Below are 17,406 nucleotides of genomic sequence, written 5' to 3' on the forward strand. Positions count from 1 at the left end.
CAGTTTGTCTTGTGTTTGATGCCCCCCCCCTTCCCAAATGAAGGAAAATATAAATGAATAAAAGAGTGCAGGAACATTTCCATGTACACATATTCCATCACTCTGGGATCAGCCTTAACCATGATAACACCTTCTGTTCTAGAATCCCAAGAAGTCTTTTTTTTTTTTTTCTTTGTTTCTTTTTAGGGCCACACCCACAGCAGATGGAGGTTCCCAGGCTAGGGGTCCAATCAGAGCTACAGTGGCTGGCCTACGCCACAGCTCACGGCAACGCAGATCCTTAACCCACCGAGCGAGGCCAGGGATCAAACCCGAAACCTCATGGTTCCTAGTTGGATTTGTTCCTGCTGCACCACGAGGGAACTCTCAGAACCCCAAGAAGTCTTCTCTCTCTGTTGCACCAGGGAATCCAGCACAGGTTGGGTGGCCACATGGTGGGGAGACTATACTGGAGAGATTTAAGAATCCAAAAGATGTTCGGACTGGGTGTCTCAGAAGAGTCAAGAATTCTAAGTGGCTTTTGCAGCATTTAAGGATGAGCGGGGCCTCTCCGAAGTTCTCTGATCCAGCGCCACCATTTCTAGGTGGGAGTTCAATCTGACAGCCTTTCAAGAGGGTCAACCATCCACTAGACACAGAAACTCTCACAAGCTTCTCAGAAACACCTTCCCCAGCTTAACAAGTCTGAGGCCAAGAGAATAAATGTGCCCAGAACAGAATTACATCCAATTTACAGCTGGGCAAACAGACGCAGAGATTTATGATTCCTTTGAATTGGTGTCCAAGCCCGGAGCAGACCAAAAGCTGGTGAGATCTGGGCCGATGCTGCTCTAAAACTGGGCCATTCTTTTTCACCTTCAGGCCTTGTGGGTGAGTAAGAACAGACACTGGCCAGTCTAGAGAGCTTTGCGTATCTGTCAATTAAACTGCTTTCCCCTTAACTAGTGACAGGTTTTGTTTTTGTTATTGTTTTTTGTTTTTTGTTTTTCTCCTCCTCTCACCCGGGCAGGTGAAAGTCTGCAAGGAGGCAGAACACCATGACAACTTACAACTGGGTCCTGAACACGATGGTCAGGAGCTGAAATGCCACGCTAGCCGCCAGGCCTAAACCGAGCCCCAGGACAACAGCAAAGATGAAGGTCATGATCCAAATTATCTGTCAAAAGAAGACAACACAGACACTGTACTTTACTCTGATTCAGTCAGTGCCTTAGGTGCAGAGGTCTAAGAGCCCAAAGCAGAGCCTGGGAGTGTCCCGCAAAAGGGCCCCTGCCTAAGATGCCTTTTCTGCTGGCTCGGGTTCTGAGCTGCAGATACGTAAGCAAATATTCAATTTAATTTAATTAATTTATTTTTTGTCTTTTTTTTTTTTTTTGCCTTTTTCTAGGGCTGCTCCTGCAGCATATGTAGGTTCCCAGGCTAGGGGTCCAGTCGGAACTGTAGCTGCTGGTCTACGCCACAGCCACAGCAACTCGGGATCCGAGCCACGTCTGCAGCCTACACCACAGCTCACGGCAACGCCAGATCCTTAACCCACTGAGCAGGGCCAGGAATCGAACCTGCAACCTCATGGTTCCTAGTCGAGTTTGTTAACCACTGCGCCACCACGGGAACTCCTAAGCAAATATTTTAAAAAATCCAAAGAGAGTGTGTTCATTTCTAATCCCACCTCCGAACCAATTAAGGAAATGGTTTTTGTCACAGCTGAAATGCCAGAACCAGCTGCTCTTTGCTAAAATCAGTACCTTCATTGGAAGAGCCTGTGCTAATCTCTTACTTTTGGTCTGCTGGTGTAATTAAAGGTTACCCTCTCTACAAGACTTCTCGCATGCCAAGAAAGTGTTAAAATCCCCAAGAATGATCTATCAGCAGCAAAACTCTGCCAAGTGTGGCTTATTACTTTATGCTTGCTAAGTACCGTAGGCTATATTAACAAGCCTTTTTAAGCCACAGACTTTGACCCTCCTATATGTATGGGCACTGATTCTCAGAGCAAGGCATGTTGAGCGCGAGGGGAGCCTTTACAGAGTATTTCCAAAAGGAATGTTGAGACTTTACGTTCTTTCCAGATTTTCTGGAAACTAACATACAAGGTAATGAAGAATGGAAGAAAAGGCATGCCCTGAGATTCCAAGAGTTTCTGTGGCACTGGAGAGGACTGCAAGAGTCTTTGGAACAGATCTAAAGACGTTCTCAACTAGGGTTTCCTGGACCACTTTTCTCCTTGTAAGTAGCTCATCCTTCGACCTTAAAATCCCGGAGAACGATCATTAGAGCATTGGGTTTAAAGACAGCAAAGAAAACACTCAGGTTATTGGAACAGATATATAGAAACGAAATTTCACCGAGTTTACAATAGAAATATGCATTTTTACCTCCGCATTAAAACGCTGTTCCGATTTCGCTCTTGCAAATACCATTGCCTCTACTTACACAATCATACTTATCCTTTCGCCATAATCTTCGTATTTCAGTGAACTGCATCAGCATTCCTTTCAAGTTTCCAAGTGCTAAAGCTGCCAGGACAGACTGTGAAAAACATAAAAAAGAGCAGATGTACTTTGAGATAATCAAATAAACTATATAGAAGCAAAGGTGAAGGTTGTAGATAAGGGAGCCCTTTAAAGGGCCTCAGAGCCCATCAAAGGCCACACCCTTTTCCGGTGTGCGATGTCAGACAAGACACACCAGGCCTGGGACTCTGACCTGTTTTCAGGTATGATTTTTGTCCCCACCACAGTGACAGGGACATGCCATAGATGATCTGATAGCACTTAACTTGCCTGTACCCTGGGACAGAGAATGGCAGATCTGAAGACCTGTGACTGAAAGCAGTTCTTCCCAGAGATAGTCTAGTGTGTGTCTATTTACTGTAGGTGGGGAAAGAGGGAGTTGTTCTTTGTCTTAAAAAAAAAAGAAGAAGAAGAAGAAGAAGCTTGAGGAGCTTGAGGGTCTTAGAAGTAGAATTCAAACATTTGATGATGATCAGCAATCATGCCATTTAGCAAGAGGAGGCCAAAGATCACGGAGAGGTTTAAGATGAGGCAGACTCTCTGGGACAGCATGAACCTTACCCGCCTTGTTCCCTGCTAGGTCCCCAGAACCTACCATGGTAAATGCATGCAGGAGGGGCTTCATCACTACTGAGGGCATGAGGGGAAGAGGTGGTAACACAGTATTTTTTTGTGTGTGTGTGTGCCGTTTCTTGAGCCACTCCCATGGCATATGGAGGTTCTCAGGCTAGGGGTCCAATTGGAGCTGCAGCCGCCGGCCTATGCCAGAGCCACAGCAGCTTGGGATCTGAGCCGCATCTGCGACCTACACCACACAGCTCATGGCAACACCAGATCCTTAACCCACTGAGCAAGGCCAGAGATCACACCTGCATGCAACTTCATGGTTCCTAGTTGGATTCGTTAGCCACTGAACCACGACAGGAACTCCCCGGTAACACAGCATCTTTTAAGGAGCCCCATGTTGATACCACTGAACAGCAGAATCACAAAAAGCCATCTAGGTGGTCAAACTCAACTCTGCCCCAGCAACACTCCAGCCTTTGTTTCTTCCCATGTCAAATGAGATCTTTGTCTTGCAGGAATTACGGTCATTAAGGTGAAAGATGCTGAATAGCCAAGTATGTGCTTTCTTCCTTATTTGAGTTTAAACACATTGGTAGGAACAGGCCCCCAACCCCTGCCCCTAGTTCAAGCTGTTCCATTATGAATGGACTATGGAATCTGTATACTAACTACTTTCACAACGTAAAAGACAGGTACAAAGAAAAATCAAACAGTTTTATTTTCCTGTCTCGAAGAGAGTTTAACTGAACTAGACATTTTAAAATTTTCACCAGTTATGTTTATAATTTAATGCCTAACCAGTTCATTTTACTCACTGTGAGAAGAGAGGTTAGGGTTTAGAAGATTAAATACGGTCTTAAGTGACTTTAAAAAGCAAATTGCACACAAAAGCATTTTAAAAATGCAGTTAAAAACTGGTAGAAACTGAATAAAGTCTGTAATCTAGTCAACAGTACTGTACTGATGTCAAGTACTTTTTTTTTTTTTTTTTTGTCTTATTTACTGGACTTGATAGGCCCTTCAGGTGATGTTGAACAGAAGTGACAATAGGAAGTTCCCGTTGTGGCTCAGTGATTAACGAATCCGACTAGGAACCCTGAGGTTATGGGTTCGACCCCTGGCTCTGCCCAGTGGGTTAAGGATCCAGCGTTGCCGTGAGCTGTGGTGTAGGTTGCAGATTCGGCTTGGATCCCATGTTGCTGTAGCTCTGGTGTAGGCTGGAAGCTGCAGCTCCAATTAGACCCCTAGCCTGGGAACCTCCATATGCCATGGGAGTGGCCCTAGAAAAGGCAAAAAGACCAAAAAAAAAAAAAAAAAAAAAAAAAAAAAAAGTGACAATAGAAAATATCCTTATTTTGAGGAGATTTTTGTGTGTGTGTGTGTGTGTGTGTGTTTTTTATCTTTTCAGGGCCACACCCTTGGCATATGGACCCAGGCTGGGGATCGAATCGTAGCTGTAGCCGCCAGCTTATGCCAGAGCCACAGCAACATGGAATCCAAGCCATGTCTGTGACCTACTCCCCATCTCACAGCAATGCCAGATCCTTAACCCACTGAGCAAGGCCAGGGATCAGACCGGCATCCTCATGGATCCTAGTCAGGTTTGTTAACTGCTGAGCCATGATGGGAACTCCAATATACTGGTATTAATATTGTAGTGTGGTTGTATAAGATGTTCCCCCATGTTAGCTGAGTGAGGAATTCACAGGACTCTTAGTATAAAACAGGTCAAGGGCCACCGGCAGAAGGGACCTAACACTTTTTCTTTTCATTAGGTATTCTTTCCCATTTGGTCAGTATTCCATGGGAAAACAATTTGAAAATAGGTAACCAACAAGGACCTACTGGATAGCACAGGGAACTATACTCAATGTCTTGTAATAACCTGTAATGGAAAATAATCTGAAAAAGAATAAATTATAACTGAATCACATTGCTGCACACCTGATACTAATACAGCATTGTAAATTAATTGAACTTCAATTAAAACTTTTTTTTAATTAAAAAGCAAAACAATCTGGGAGTTCCCTTTATGGTGCAGCGGTTCCCAGGCTAGGGGTTGAATCAGAGCTACAGCTGTCAGCCTAAGGCACAGCCACAGTAACACAGGATCTAAGCCACACCTGCAAACTATACCACAGCTCACAGCAATGCCAGATCCTTAACCCACTGAGCGAGCTCGGGGATCGAACCTGTAGCCTTACGGTTACTAGTCAGATTTGTTTCCACTGCACCACAACGGGAACTCCTGGAGACCTACTTCTAATCCTGGCTTTGTTACTTATTGTCTGTGTGTTTGGGGCAAATTACTTAACCTATCGGAACTTCAAGTTCTCCATTTATAAAATAGGGAGGGAAATAGGATCCACCTCAAAGAGTTGTTGCAAAAATTAAATGAAATAATGTGAGTGAAGTGTTTAGCTCAGGGTGTGGTCTGTGATAAACACTCAATAAATGATAGCTTTTATCATGAATATTATTATTGTTGTTATTGTTATTCCACAAACATTCTATTATACCTCTGACTGCAAAGGACATAGAGATAGGACATAGTCCACCAAAGTCTGCTGGTTGTTATCTGGGCCTTTTTCCTTGTTGGTTGGTAGCTGGAACAGGAATTTGTCCCAGATTTCTAAAGTCCCAGCGTGGTCATCCCAAATCTGGCCAAATATGTCTTCAAGCAGTACACAGTACTGTTGGCGAAAATTATGCATTTTTCATATGCTAAACTAACTGATTTTCAAAGGAATGACAGGATAGGAGTCAAGAAGTCACCACCAAAGAAACAGAAGAATAGGAGTTCCCAGGGTTCCCGTCGTGGCTCAGTGGAAACAAATCTGACTAGCATCTATGAGGACACAGGTTTGATCCCCGGTGTCACTCAGTGGGTTAAGGATCTGGCGTTGCTGTGGCTGTGGTGTAGCCTGGCAGCTACAGCTCCAATTTGACCCCTAGCCTGGGAACCTCCATATGCCACAGGAGTGGCCCAAGAAATGGCAAAAAAAAAAAGTACATCTCCAGAACGAGAGCCAGTGCCCCATGTCCTACTTCAAAGTCCCAATAACACCACAAAGAACAGTGTGTTGGCTATCATCTGCTTCCCTCAAGAGCCTGTGTTTCCTAGGATCCACTGTTATTTTTGTATCTGGGTCTTGCAGCAGTGGACAGAGCATTAAACTAAACCCTCAAAACTGACAGTTCAGGGGAGATGAACAGAGGAGCGTGAGAGTAAAGGTGCAACGTGAGGGTCTGGCTGTTGGCTCCCATCCAGCAACCTGACAGCTTTGGTCCTGGAGTCAAACCATACCCTGGGAGCTGCAGGGCATATTCCTAAGAACAGGTGGTGTGGCTGGTGGCACAATTCTCTGAATTCAGTAGAGATCCTGATGACCTCAACCTTTAAGAAAATCTTCCTTTCAGTCAATCCACATAGAAGCTGCAGTGCCAGGGTACCTTCCTATCTAAACATGAATTATATCTGGGGCTCTAAACACAAGAGTTTGAAGAGCAGAGTTGATAAGGTAGTTGGGTACCTGCATTCCTGACATTCATAAAACACTGCCAGGAGAAAAAGCAATATTTTTGGTTCATAGACTATTGGCTAAGAAGAGCACTTGGCCCTTGGTAGATACACCACTTTCCCTAGTTCAGTTTGTGCTCCCAGAGTTTAAGAACCAGGTTCCTTGATTCATCACCCAAAGGAGAGAGATATCAGCACAAGAGAGAGGAATGCTACCTTTTGCAGAGGCTCCAAAAGGAATCCAATGGCTAAGATGACAATCAGCACGATGATAGCAGAGATAAGGCCAGCAATCTGTGAAGAGGAAAAACAAGCTCATCACACACTCAGCTTTGCCCCCGGGCTCCGAATCCCCAGTGGTTCCTGCTAGGATGCACCTCACAGCCAAGGTCCTGCGGTACCTGAGTTTTGCCTCCCGTACTCTCCTGGACCCCCGATCTGGAGAGGGCGGTACTCGCTGCAAATCCTCTGAACGACCCGCCGCATATGTTACTCACTCCCAAGGCTATTAACTCCTGATGGGAGAAGAAGGAGGAATCTTTCTTAGTTGTGGCACCATTGATGCATCATGTATGCAAAGGATCATTTGAAGTTTCGGGATTAGATCTGGCATCGCTTGTATACTGACCTGATTGCCATCAATCGGATAATCGTATTTGAGAGAATAGACGCTGGCCACAGAAAACGCCACAGCAAAGCCAACAACAGCAATTCCAAAGCAGTCTCCTATGGTGTCTTGTAAAGTCTGTGCGTCAGGGGTGATGGGGGCCTGAAACCTGAAATTGGAATTAAGCAAGTCAAGAGTGCCGCCAACCTGCTTTTAAACCTTTGCGGGGGGTATCCTTTGTTCTCAGCAAAAGTCCAAATTCCTTAGCAGGCCCCCAGTACCCTCTCCCCCACATCTTGCTTGATTGTTCCCATGTCCCAGAATTTATGCTCTAGCTATCCAGGTGCTTTTTGTTTGTTTCTCATCACCCATCATCTCTCGCCTCAAAAGCTTCTAATGTGCTGTTCCCTCTGCCTGAACCATTCCCCCATCCCCATCCATCCCTCCAGAAAGTCTTTTCTCACACCCAAGGTCAGGGTTAGGTGAGAGTCTCTGTTTCTAGTTTTTTTGTGTTTGTCTTTTTTTTTTTTTAAAGGCTGCACCCATGGCATATGGAGGTTCCCAGGCCAGGAATCAAATCATAGCTGTACCTGCTGACGTACACCACAGCCACAGCAAGGCCAGATCTGAGCCACATCTGTGACCTACACCGCAGCTCATGGCAACGCCAGATCCTTAACCCTGAGGGAGGCCAGGGGTCGAATCCCAGTCATCATGGGTACTAGTCGGGTGAGTTACTGCTGAGCCACAATGGGAACTCCATCTGTGCTTCCTAGTTCTTAATGCCTCCTATTCCCATTCTTCCTTCCCTCTGACTCTCCACCCAGACCCAGAGCAGGCGCTGCAACTGGTTTGATCTTCTATGACCAGGACCAAACATGCTTAATGCATGTATCGGGTGGTCAATAATTGTCAGGCAAATCAACGAATGAATGAATGCAATCTAGGCAGAGTTGTGCCTCACTTTGGAGTACGACTAGTAAGCATTTAGCACCACTGGAAAACCTTGGAATCTGTTATCTTATGGTTGAAGAGCAATGCTGCCTGAATTTGATATAAGACTATAAACCCAGCCCAGTGATAGTGATAAACTGATATGATTTTGTCAGTATAGCCACATTCTAGTGTACAAGTGACATAAGCTTTGGGAAAGATGTCTCAGATCCCACTTGTATTGTTACATTGGGTTGCAAAACTTCACCCACTGTGTCTCTAATAGTTATCCATGGATGAAGAGTCTAAGCAAAAGCAATTCTGAGACAAGGAAAGCAAGTTCTCCCCTCTCTTTTTTTTTTCAGGGCCGCACCTGCGGCATATGGAGATTCCCAGGCTAGGGGTCAAATAGGAGCTGTAGCCACTGGCCTATGCTACAGCCACAGCCACACCAGATCTGAGCCTCATCTGCAACCTACACCACAGCTCACAGCAACCCCAGATCCTTAACCCACTGAACAAGGCCAGGGATTGAACCTGTGTCCTCATGGATGCTAGTCAGATTCATCTCCCACTGAGCCACAACAGGAACTCCCTCCCCTCTCTTGATAACAGTAATCTTTCATGGAAAACCCTTTGCAAACAGATGGGCATTGGACTCTGCCCTGCTCTCCACAGAACTGCTAGAGCCAACCGTGGCCCTGATGAAGAGTGGGTTTCCATATAAAATGATATGGTATGAAGGATACACCCAAGTCACAGAGGATACTTCTGTGATTACCTCTCACGAATTTAGAGCAGGGAAATAATATTTACCATTGTATTATAAAAGTACAAATATCTCACACTCAACATCACTTTACTAAAATGCTCAGCTCTTATAAACATCTGTTTCTGACCTAAAACAGGAAGTGGGTTAATTGGGTCCACTCAACTCTTTTTAAATTGCTGTTCGTATTTCATAAATATTTATGTTGATAAGTTTTCAGCTTTCATCTAGAAGGAGTACTATTATTTCATATCCTGCAGCTTTCATACATAAGAAAGTGAGCTTGGAAGATTATACATATATATGACAATCTAAAATCAGTGATATAATTACAATTTGCATTGTATACCCAAATAACCAGAAGCCTGTTATTATTCTTTCATTCTTGCCTCGAAACACCAAAGACAGAGTGGTACAATGCAGATTTACAGTCTGAAAATTTGTTCATCTCCTGGCTCTGCCACTTACCCTCCCAGAGCCAGTTTCCTCATTTGTAAAGTGGTAATAATAACACTTGTTCTCCTTCCTTCTTTCTTTCCTTCCTTCCTTCCTTCCTTCCTTCCTCCCTCCCTCCTTCCCTTCCTTCCTTCCTTGCTTTCTTGCTTTCATTTATTTATATATATTTTTTGCCACACCTGCAGGATGTTGAAGTTCCTGGTGCCAGGACTGAACCCATGCCACAGAGCAGCATCCTGAACCACTGCAGTGACAGTGCTGGATCCTTAACCACTGTGCCACAAGGGAACACCACCATTCTCTTTTCTTCATAATTTTTGTGAGAGGGTCGAATAAAATAAGGAATGTGAATACTATTCACAATCTGTAAAGTACAATGTGCCTGTTAGCTACTATTACAGGGTCCCTCTGGCATTTGAATATATCCTTTGTGTTTCTTTTACTATTTCGATGATCACTTTCCTTCTGCCAAGTTATTTGCATGCGGTGTGTGTGTGACTTCACAAAATCACTTCCAGGGTGTCATACTCGTTGACAGCACATCAGTAATAATGAACAGTCATTATCTTCCAGTTCTATTCTATGTGCAATCATCAGAAATTTAAAATGCCCACTTGCTCATCACCCAGAAAAAAATGGGAGTGTAAAAAGCATGAAAACGCCTAGTTATCTAATTTAGGTGCTAAAGTAGGAATATCAGTGATGCAGTTTGGACAATTACAGTAGGCCTGGCACGTCAGGACATCACACATATTAACTCACTTAATCCTTATAAGAATCCTATGTAATAACTGCTATTTTTAGCCCCATTTTAACAGCAGAAGACATTAAGGCACAGAGTTTAATTATTTGCCCAAGATCAGGAAGCGAGTCTGAAGTAAATCCCAGACACTCTGTCTCTAGAAAGCATGAGTTTGCTTACTGGGCTACACAGCCTCTCTGGAGAGTGTAATGACCTATAAATGTGAGTTACCCCCCTTCCCCACCTACACACACCATGGGGAGAAGTCCATTGACATTTTAAATATATTTACTAAGCAATGTCTCTAAGATTATAATTCACTGATCTTAAGTTTATCTTTTATTTCCAAATCCCTTCTGCCAAGAGCCTCTAATTTTCTTTCTTTCTTCCTATCATCCATCTATCGGTCTAGTTTGTGTCTCCCAAGACGTCTAAAGTGTAATCACTTGAAAGTTGCAGAGTGATTATAGGAATAGTCTTTCAGCGTCAGCTTAATTTCTACCATTTAAATTAAAAGTGTTCTGGGAGTTCCTGCTGTGGCGCAGCCAAAAGGATTCCAACGAGTAACCATGAGGTTGTGGGTTCCACCGCTGGCCTCGCTCAGTGGGTTAAGGATCTGGGTATTGCTGTGAGGTGTGGTGTAGGTCACAGATGGGGCTCAGATCCTGTGTTGCTGTGGCTGTAGTGTAGGCCAGCAGCTGTAGCTCTGATTTCACCCCTAGCCTGGGAACCTCCATATGCTGCAGATGTGGCCCTAAAAAGCAAAAAAAAAAAAAAAAAAAAAAAAGTGTTCTGGAGTTCCCATCATGGCTCAGTGATAACAAACCCGACTAGGATCCATGAGGACTCTGGTTCGATCCTTGGCCTCGCTCAGTGGGTTAAGGATCCAGCGTTGAAGTGAGCTATGGTGTAGGTCGGGAGACACGGCTTGGATCTGGCGTTGCTGTGGCTGTGGTGTAGGCTGGCGGCTACAGCTCCAATTTGACCCCTAGCCTGAGAACTTCCATATGCCATGAGTGTGACCCTAAAAAGCAAAATTAATTAATTATTCTTTGTGATCCAAATATCACAAGTATGAAACATGAATATCTGGTGATAAGACTATTTTTTGCTTAAAAAATACAAATTTACCTTTAATAGAATTTAGCTGTTTTTAAGTCAACACTGCAATGCATGTAAATGCTAATTCCTGGAATAATTCTCAAATACTCCTAAGCATGGGAGGAAGGGAGGGTTGGGATTTTTGGTTTGTTTGGAAGGTTTTCTTGCGTGTGTGTGTGTGTTTAACAGGAATACAACTTTTCCTTGGTAAGCAAGTTGGAAGAAACTGATGCTATGGCCAGAGGGCAAAGAGAGGAAAGAACGCAAAACTGGATCTCCCGCATCAATCCAATAAATGCAATTTATTGGAAGATGTTTTCAAATTCCTTGTACAACCTAGACCTCCTATCCTTTTGCAGCAGTAAGAGTTGTTCTGAGCTTGTTTTGAACTTGAGCCGAAAGGACAGAGTGTGCCCATCTGGAATGCTCAAGCAGCGTGTGGCAGGTATGCCTTCAGTGTCTCCTTTGAACTTGGCCCCAGTAACCTCAAACAAAACACTACATATTGTTTATAGTAATTTATGGTCAAGGAAATCTGGTTTCACTTGTTTTTCTTTTTTTCCTAGGGGGAGCAAGTTTAATTTGCCTATTTTTCTACTTTCACTATCTCACTTTTAGCTGCATGTGCGTCTCTTCTCTGGTTTGTGAATTCTTCCACACAGACATGCTTTCAGCTCTTGAGAACTGCAGGCTCTATGTCCTCTGTGGCACCTTCCTAGAAGCATAGTTAGCCTTCTTCCCAAATGCATCTCCAATGCCAGATGCAGGGAGGCCTCTGAGATGGGTTAATGCATTTCAGCATGGAATCTTCCCTCACCACTGTTTACCCTGTAATTAGCGCTTAGAGAGGCTGTCATAAGAGACACACTTACCCACTTTTCATCTCCCCAATCACAGCCACTTTAAACCTGTTTTTGAAGTCAAAGCCATAGGACACACCTGTCGCGATCACAGTCTGCAAAGTTGCAAATTGCCCAAGTTAGAAATGAGAGATGTAACTAAGAGTCTTGCTTTAAAAAAAAAAAAAAAATTATCAAATCCACCCCTTGGCCTATTAGATAAGAATCTCAAGCTCAGGCTTGGCTACTTTTTGCAAAGTCCCGAGGCAACTGTAATGCGCCACCAAAGCTGAGAACCACAACTACATTCCAAGGGTCTATTGCTGTGTTTCACAGAGGTCTGCTCTCTGCACCGTCCTTGTCATACATGGAAAAGGATAAGCCCACATCATCAAAGCAAGTTATTCAATTCCGAGTGGAGAGAATTTAATATTGTTTATAAATATTATACCCAGAAACTGCAGAGAGGGTGCCTGTCCCACTGAAACCTCCAGTTCTACAGAGGGCAAAGGGCTTTTGACATAAAAACACAAGACTAATGAATTATGAGAGGAAGTCTTAAGATGATCAGTTACCATGATGAGTTCAATTGGGATGGGCACTGGAAGTTTGGCTTTGTAGCGCTGATTTATTTCTTTAACCACAAATACAACAAATAGGATAACCAAGGATGTCACCAGGTCTGCGATATTAGTCTTCTCAATTTGTGAGAAAACGGAAATTAGTACCTAAAAGTATAAAAATGAAAAAAAAAATTCACAAGTGCTAATGTATAATTAGGATACAATAGTTCATTAACTCCAAATAGATAAAAATAACATAAAAGCAAAAGGACCGACAGATTGATGGCCATTCCCTGTTCTGCTCGCGTCAACCATGAATGAGGAGTTGTAGAGAAGAGGACGAAGGTGAGAAGGTCACATTAGCATAGTTTGTTCCCAGCACTGCTTTGGGGATTCTCTTTGGCTAGTATTGAATTTTTTTGGATGCTTTTCACATTTCCATAACTGGTTGCTTCTGCTTTTAGGTCCTGTTGCCATCATTTCTTATTTCACAATCAACGCTATTGCTCTGTCCAGGGAATAATCTTTGACTGCTCTCCGATAGTTTTTCTTAGCATGTATCTCCTTAATTTCTGGCTTTTTTTTTAAGGTTCAGACCCCGAATATTTCTTCACTGGCTCTACCACTTTTGGAAAATAATTTCCTAGCTAACTGTGCACAGTTCATAATTTTTAAAAATAATTTCAATCCTTTTCGCTTGGGATTACTTATTTTATTTTATTTTATTTTGTTTTTTGGCCACACCCATGGCTTGTGGAAGTTTGCTGGGCCCGGGATCAAGCTTGTGCCACAGTAGTGACAATGCCAGATCCTTAACCCACTGAGCCACCAATTTCTGTTTGTTCATAGTTGTGGTAGATTTTCAGCACTGTCCTCTTTGCCACTAACTTTTTCTCCATGGGAATAAATTTCACAGCTTATTAACTTCTTCCAAGTTGTAGGTAAGCCCCCAGCAAAGGCCCCAAAGGAAAGTTCCCCGGAAAGAGGGTAGTAACTTTTACATATTTCCATTTTTTGGAAGCAACAGGAATACTTACTTTGAAGAGTGAAAATGGATCAGTGTGGGCTGGGACTGTCAGCTGCAGCATAAATTTGAGCTGGGAAACCAAAACATGCACAGCAGCAGCTGTGGTGAAGCCACTGATCAGGGACTCGGATAGATAAATCACCACGAAGCCGAGCTTCAGGACCCCCAAGAGCATCTGCAAAGAGAGGGCAGAGCCTTTGTTAATGCGATGTGGAGCCCACTTTGGCAAGCTGAAGGATCAGCCACCAAAACGGTTGAAAATGTGGAGATACAGCCTGCACTCGTGTGCCTTGAAGAAGCAAGAAGGAGCGGTCCCCTGGAACACTTTCCATTCAAGGTACCTCCCTCTGTTTCCTTCCTCCACCCCAGTTCCCACGGTGGAATGTTCCTTGGTGTTCAACTAGCAAGGAAGACTAGTACACCCCCAAGAAGTAACAGGCTTATTCTTTGCCAACCTTTGAAGGTGCAGTATCTTTAGGAGACCCACCCATTAACCTTTTGTAGTGGAATCTTATCTGGCATCAGCCCTCATAAATATTCCCATGGAATTTTAAGTTGCCCTTTCTAGCTGCTGTCGCATGCGCAGCTGACCATCCATTCACATTTGCTCAAACGAGTTGCCCGACTTTCGTTAAGAAATACGTTCCTTGAATTTGACTAGCATCCACAAGGACGCAGGTTTGATTCCTGGCCTTGCGCAGTGGGTTAAGGATCTGGCATTGCCATGAGCTGTGATGTAAGTCTCAGACACTGCTCAGATCCCACGTTGCTGTGGCTGTGGTATAGGCCAGCAGCTACAGCTCCAATTCGACCCCTAGCCTGGGAACCTCCGTATGCTGTGGGTGCGGCCCTAAAAAAAAAAAAGAAAAAGAAAAACGTTACCGCTCATGACATCAGAAGTACTCAGTTTTAACTGAGGGCAACAATGGTTCCTTCCCCCCAAACATCTGTTTTGCAGTAAAGCGAATGGATAGATACTTGGCCTGCCTCTCCACTCCTGTCCCTGGAATGCAGCCTCGGCTGTGAGTTTGCAAACACACTAGGATCAGAAATGCATTCAGACCTCATTGTCAAACTGACCCCATTGTTGGTCAGGAAGACATAGCACTTATGCTGTGGTTAGAATTGACTCCTTTTTTTTTTTTCCTTTAAATATTGGCTTTAGCCAATAATACCATTAACCATAAACTTAGGCAACATCTTGAGTGGTCTGTGACATTTTTCCCACCAACAATGGTGGCAGGGGTGTGGCTGGGGCGTGAGGGTTGACACTTTCCATAATCCTTTTCGGCCTTCTCTAAACTTTTGAGATGGACAATTCAGAGTGCTAACCCCCAATCTCTTCCAATTAGATTACAGTCACTGAGGAATTAGAAAGATAACAATTCCTAAGTTGCCATTTTCTCTCTCCCTGCATGTTCCTGTTTAGTGAGTGTATCACTTCCCAGGTAGTGTCCTGAATGCAGCCTTACACTGTCACCGCAGGCGCCTCACCGATCTCATCTCCCCCTCTCTCTGGACCCGTGCTCACTCCTCTCCGCAAGGTGGGACCTGCCCCTCCTCTTCCAGTTGTGATGAGTGACCCTTGGTCTTTCCCAGGGGCCACTGAAGGAGGGATCTAAACTAACAGGAAGAGTTGGGAAGGGCGGGGACAGGAAGGAGGAAACCCAGAAAGAGATGTGCCAGTCAGGACAACTGGATTGGGGAGGGGAGACCACATGACAAGTGCTTACCTGAATGATGCCAGAAAGAATTGTGACCGTTGCAGCCACCATCACCTTATGGTCATCTAGTGCCGAGTCATTACCCACGGAGCTATTAGAGACAGTTGGATCAGCTGTGTCAGCTGTTGGGGTTAATCTCACCACTACTGCTCCCACCATCATACTCAGAACTGGAAAAGGACCTAAGGAAGGAAGGTGTAGTCAATATCGGCCTCCCCTTGGCACCATCGTCTTTCAACCGCAATGGAGCATGTGAACAGACTGACGTCTGGAGTTCAGGCCTGCCTCCCCAAGCCCTAGTCCTAATTCTTACGTAAAACTATGACTCCTTTCTGGGATTCTGCACAATTTGGAATTGAAACAGCATGTGTCTAATGGCATGCAGAGAGAAAAAGCAATGCGAGTATTAATTAGCCTCATAATACACTTACCCACAGATATGTGTCTAGAAGTGCCCAAGAAAAAGTAGATTATGACTGGGAAAAAGGCTGCATACAACCCATAGCCTGGGGGGACGGTGACCAGCAGAGCAAACGCTAGACCTGTGAATATACAAGCATCAATGTCCTTATTTCATGCACAGACGTTTTCATTAGGTTCTTCAAGTATTTAAGATGGCACCTGAGCAATTATTAACGTCAATGTATCAAAAATGTAAATGTAAGAGCTAAAACTATAAAACTCTTGGGAGAAAACTTGGATGGAAACTTTTGTGACCTTGGATTAGGTAATAGTTTCTTAGAAGTGACACCTATAGTATAAGCAGCCAAATCAAAAACAGATGCATTGCACTCCATCAAAATGTAAAAATGTGTGCTTCGAAGGATACTATTCAAAAAAAAAATTAAATAACCCACAGAGAGGGAGAAATTATTTGAAGATCATAGCTTGGATAAGGGTCTAGTATCCAGAATATATAAATAAATTTTGCAACTCAACAATGAGATACATAACCTAATTTTAAAATGTGCAAAAGATTTAAATAGACATTTCTCCAAAGATGTACAGATGGTCAGTAAGCACATGAAACAATGCTCAACAGCATTAGTCATTAGGGGGATGCAAATCAAAATCAACATGAGATGCCATTTCATACACGCTAGGATAACTAAAATAACAAAGGCAGACAATAACAAGCGTTCATGAGGACATGGAGAAATGCGAACTCTCACCATTGCTAATGGGTTATTATATGACACAGCAATTATACTTCTAGGTATAAACCCAAGAGAACTGAAACATAGGTTCACACAAAAATGTGTGTACAAGTGTTCCTAACAGTAATATTCATAATAGCCACAGGGTGGAAAGAATCCAAAGGTCCATCAAGCAATGAATGGACAAACAAAATAGTCTATCTATTCCTTAGAATACTATTCAGCCATGAAAAGGAATGAAGTACCCATATGTTATGGATGACCTTGGAAACATTCTGCTAAGTGAAAGAAACCAGACACAGTAGACCACATATGATTCTGTTTGCATAATATGACCAGGATAGGCAAATCCATTGAGACAGAAAGTTGTTACTAGGGGGAATGGATGGAGGGGTGAGGGGGCTGGGGTGGAAAGTGATTGCTAATGAGCAAGAGATTTGGGGGGTGGTTACAGTGAAAATATCTTGGAATTAGACAATGGTGATAGTTCCATAACCTTGTGACTATACCCCCAAACACTGAATTGTACACATCAAAAGGATGAATTTTGTGATTCATGAATTACATCTCAAAAAAAAAAAAAGTTACCTTGCAGCACAGCCACCATCCCTGTGCTGATTCCAGAAACAATATCACTGAGTAGCCATTCCTTTATGCGGTATGCTGGCAACCAAGATGCTATGGGGAACGAAGAGAGGGCAATTCTCTTGGCCTTTTGTGTGGAACAGCTGAAAACATTGAAAGCCACAAGTCAGTTAATTACTATCCAATTTTAAGTTCAGGATCTAATTGTAGATGGAACATTGATAAAGCTAATCATAAATGATCATTTCACTAGCTTCCCAATACCATTCACCTCCTTACCCATAGCCACTGCTCCCTCAGCCA

At 43.6% G+C, this 17,406-nt stretch overlaps 1 protein-coding gene across 1 annotated transcript in view; it reads right to left on the reverse strand.

Annotated features, from left to right (window-relative positions):
- The window catches only part of SLC26A3 (solute carrier family 26 member 3), a 29,106-nt gene that overhangs the window by 11,182 nt on the left and 518 nt on the right, over positions 1 to 17,406 (reverse strand). Inside the window, 11 exon segments of the mRNA NM_001130248.1 lie at positions 1,050 to 1,156; positions 2,434 to 2,529; positions 6,817 to 6,894; positions 7,002 to 7,115; positions 7,229 to 7,376; positions 12,081 to 12,163; positions 12,623 to 12,775; positions 13,648 to 13,812; positions 15,371 to 15,543; positions 15,793 to 15,903; positions 17,107 to 17,246. Coding sequence (NP_001123720.1) covers positions 1,050 to 1,156; positions 2,434 to 2,529; positions 6,817 to 6,894; positions 7,002 to 7,115; positions 7,229 to 7,376; positions 12,081 to 12,163; positions 12,623 to 12,775; positions 13,648 to 13,812; positions 15,371 to 15,543; positions 15,793 to 15,903; positions 17,107 to 17,246 — 1,368 coding nt within the window.

This window comes from Sus scrofa, chromosome 9 (genome assembly GCF_054392235.1).
Source record: "Sus scrofa isolate SSC_HxYL_T2T_F1_AM1 chromosome 9, Sscrofa_HxYL_maternal_Yorkshire_Landrace_v2.0, whole genome shotgun sequence".
Classification (NCBI taxonomy): Eukaryota; Metazoa; Chordata; class Mammalia; order Artiodactyla; family Suidae; genus Sus; species Sus scrofa.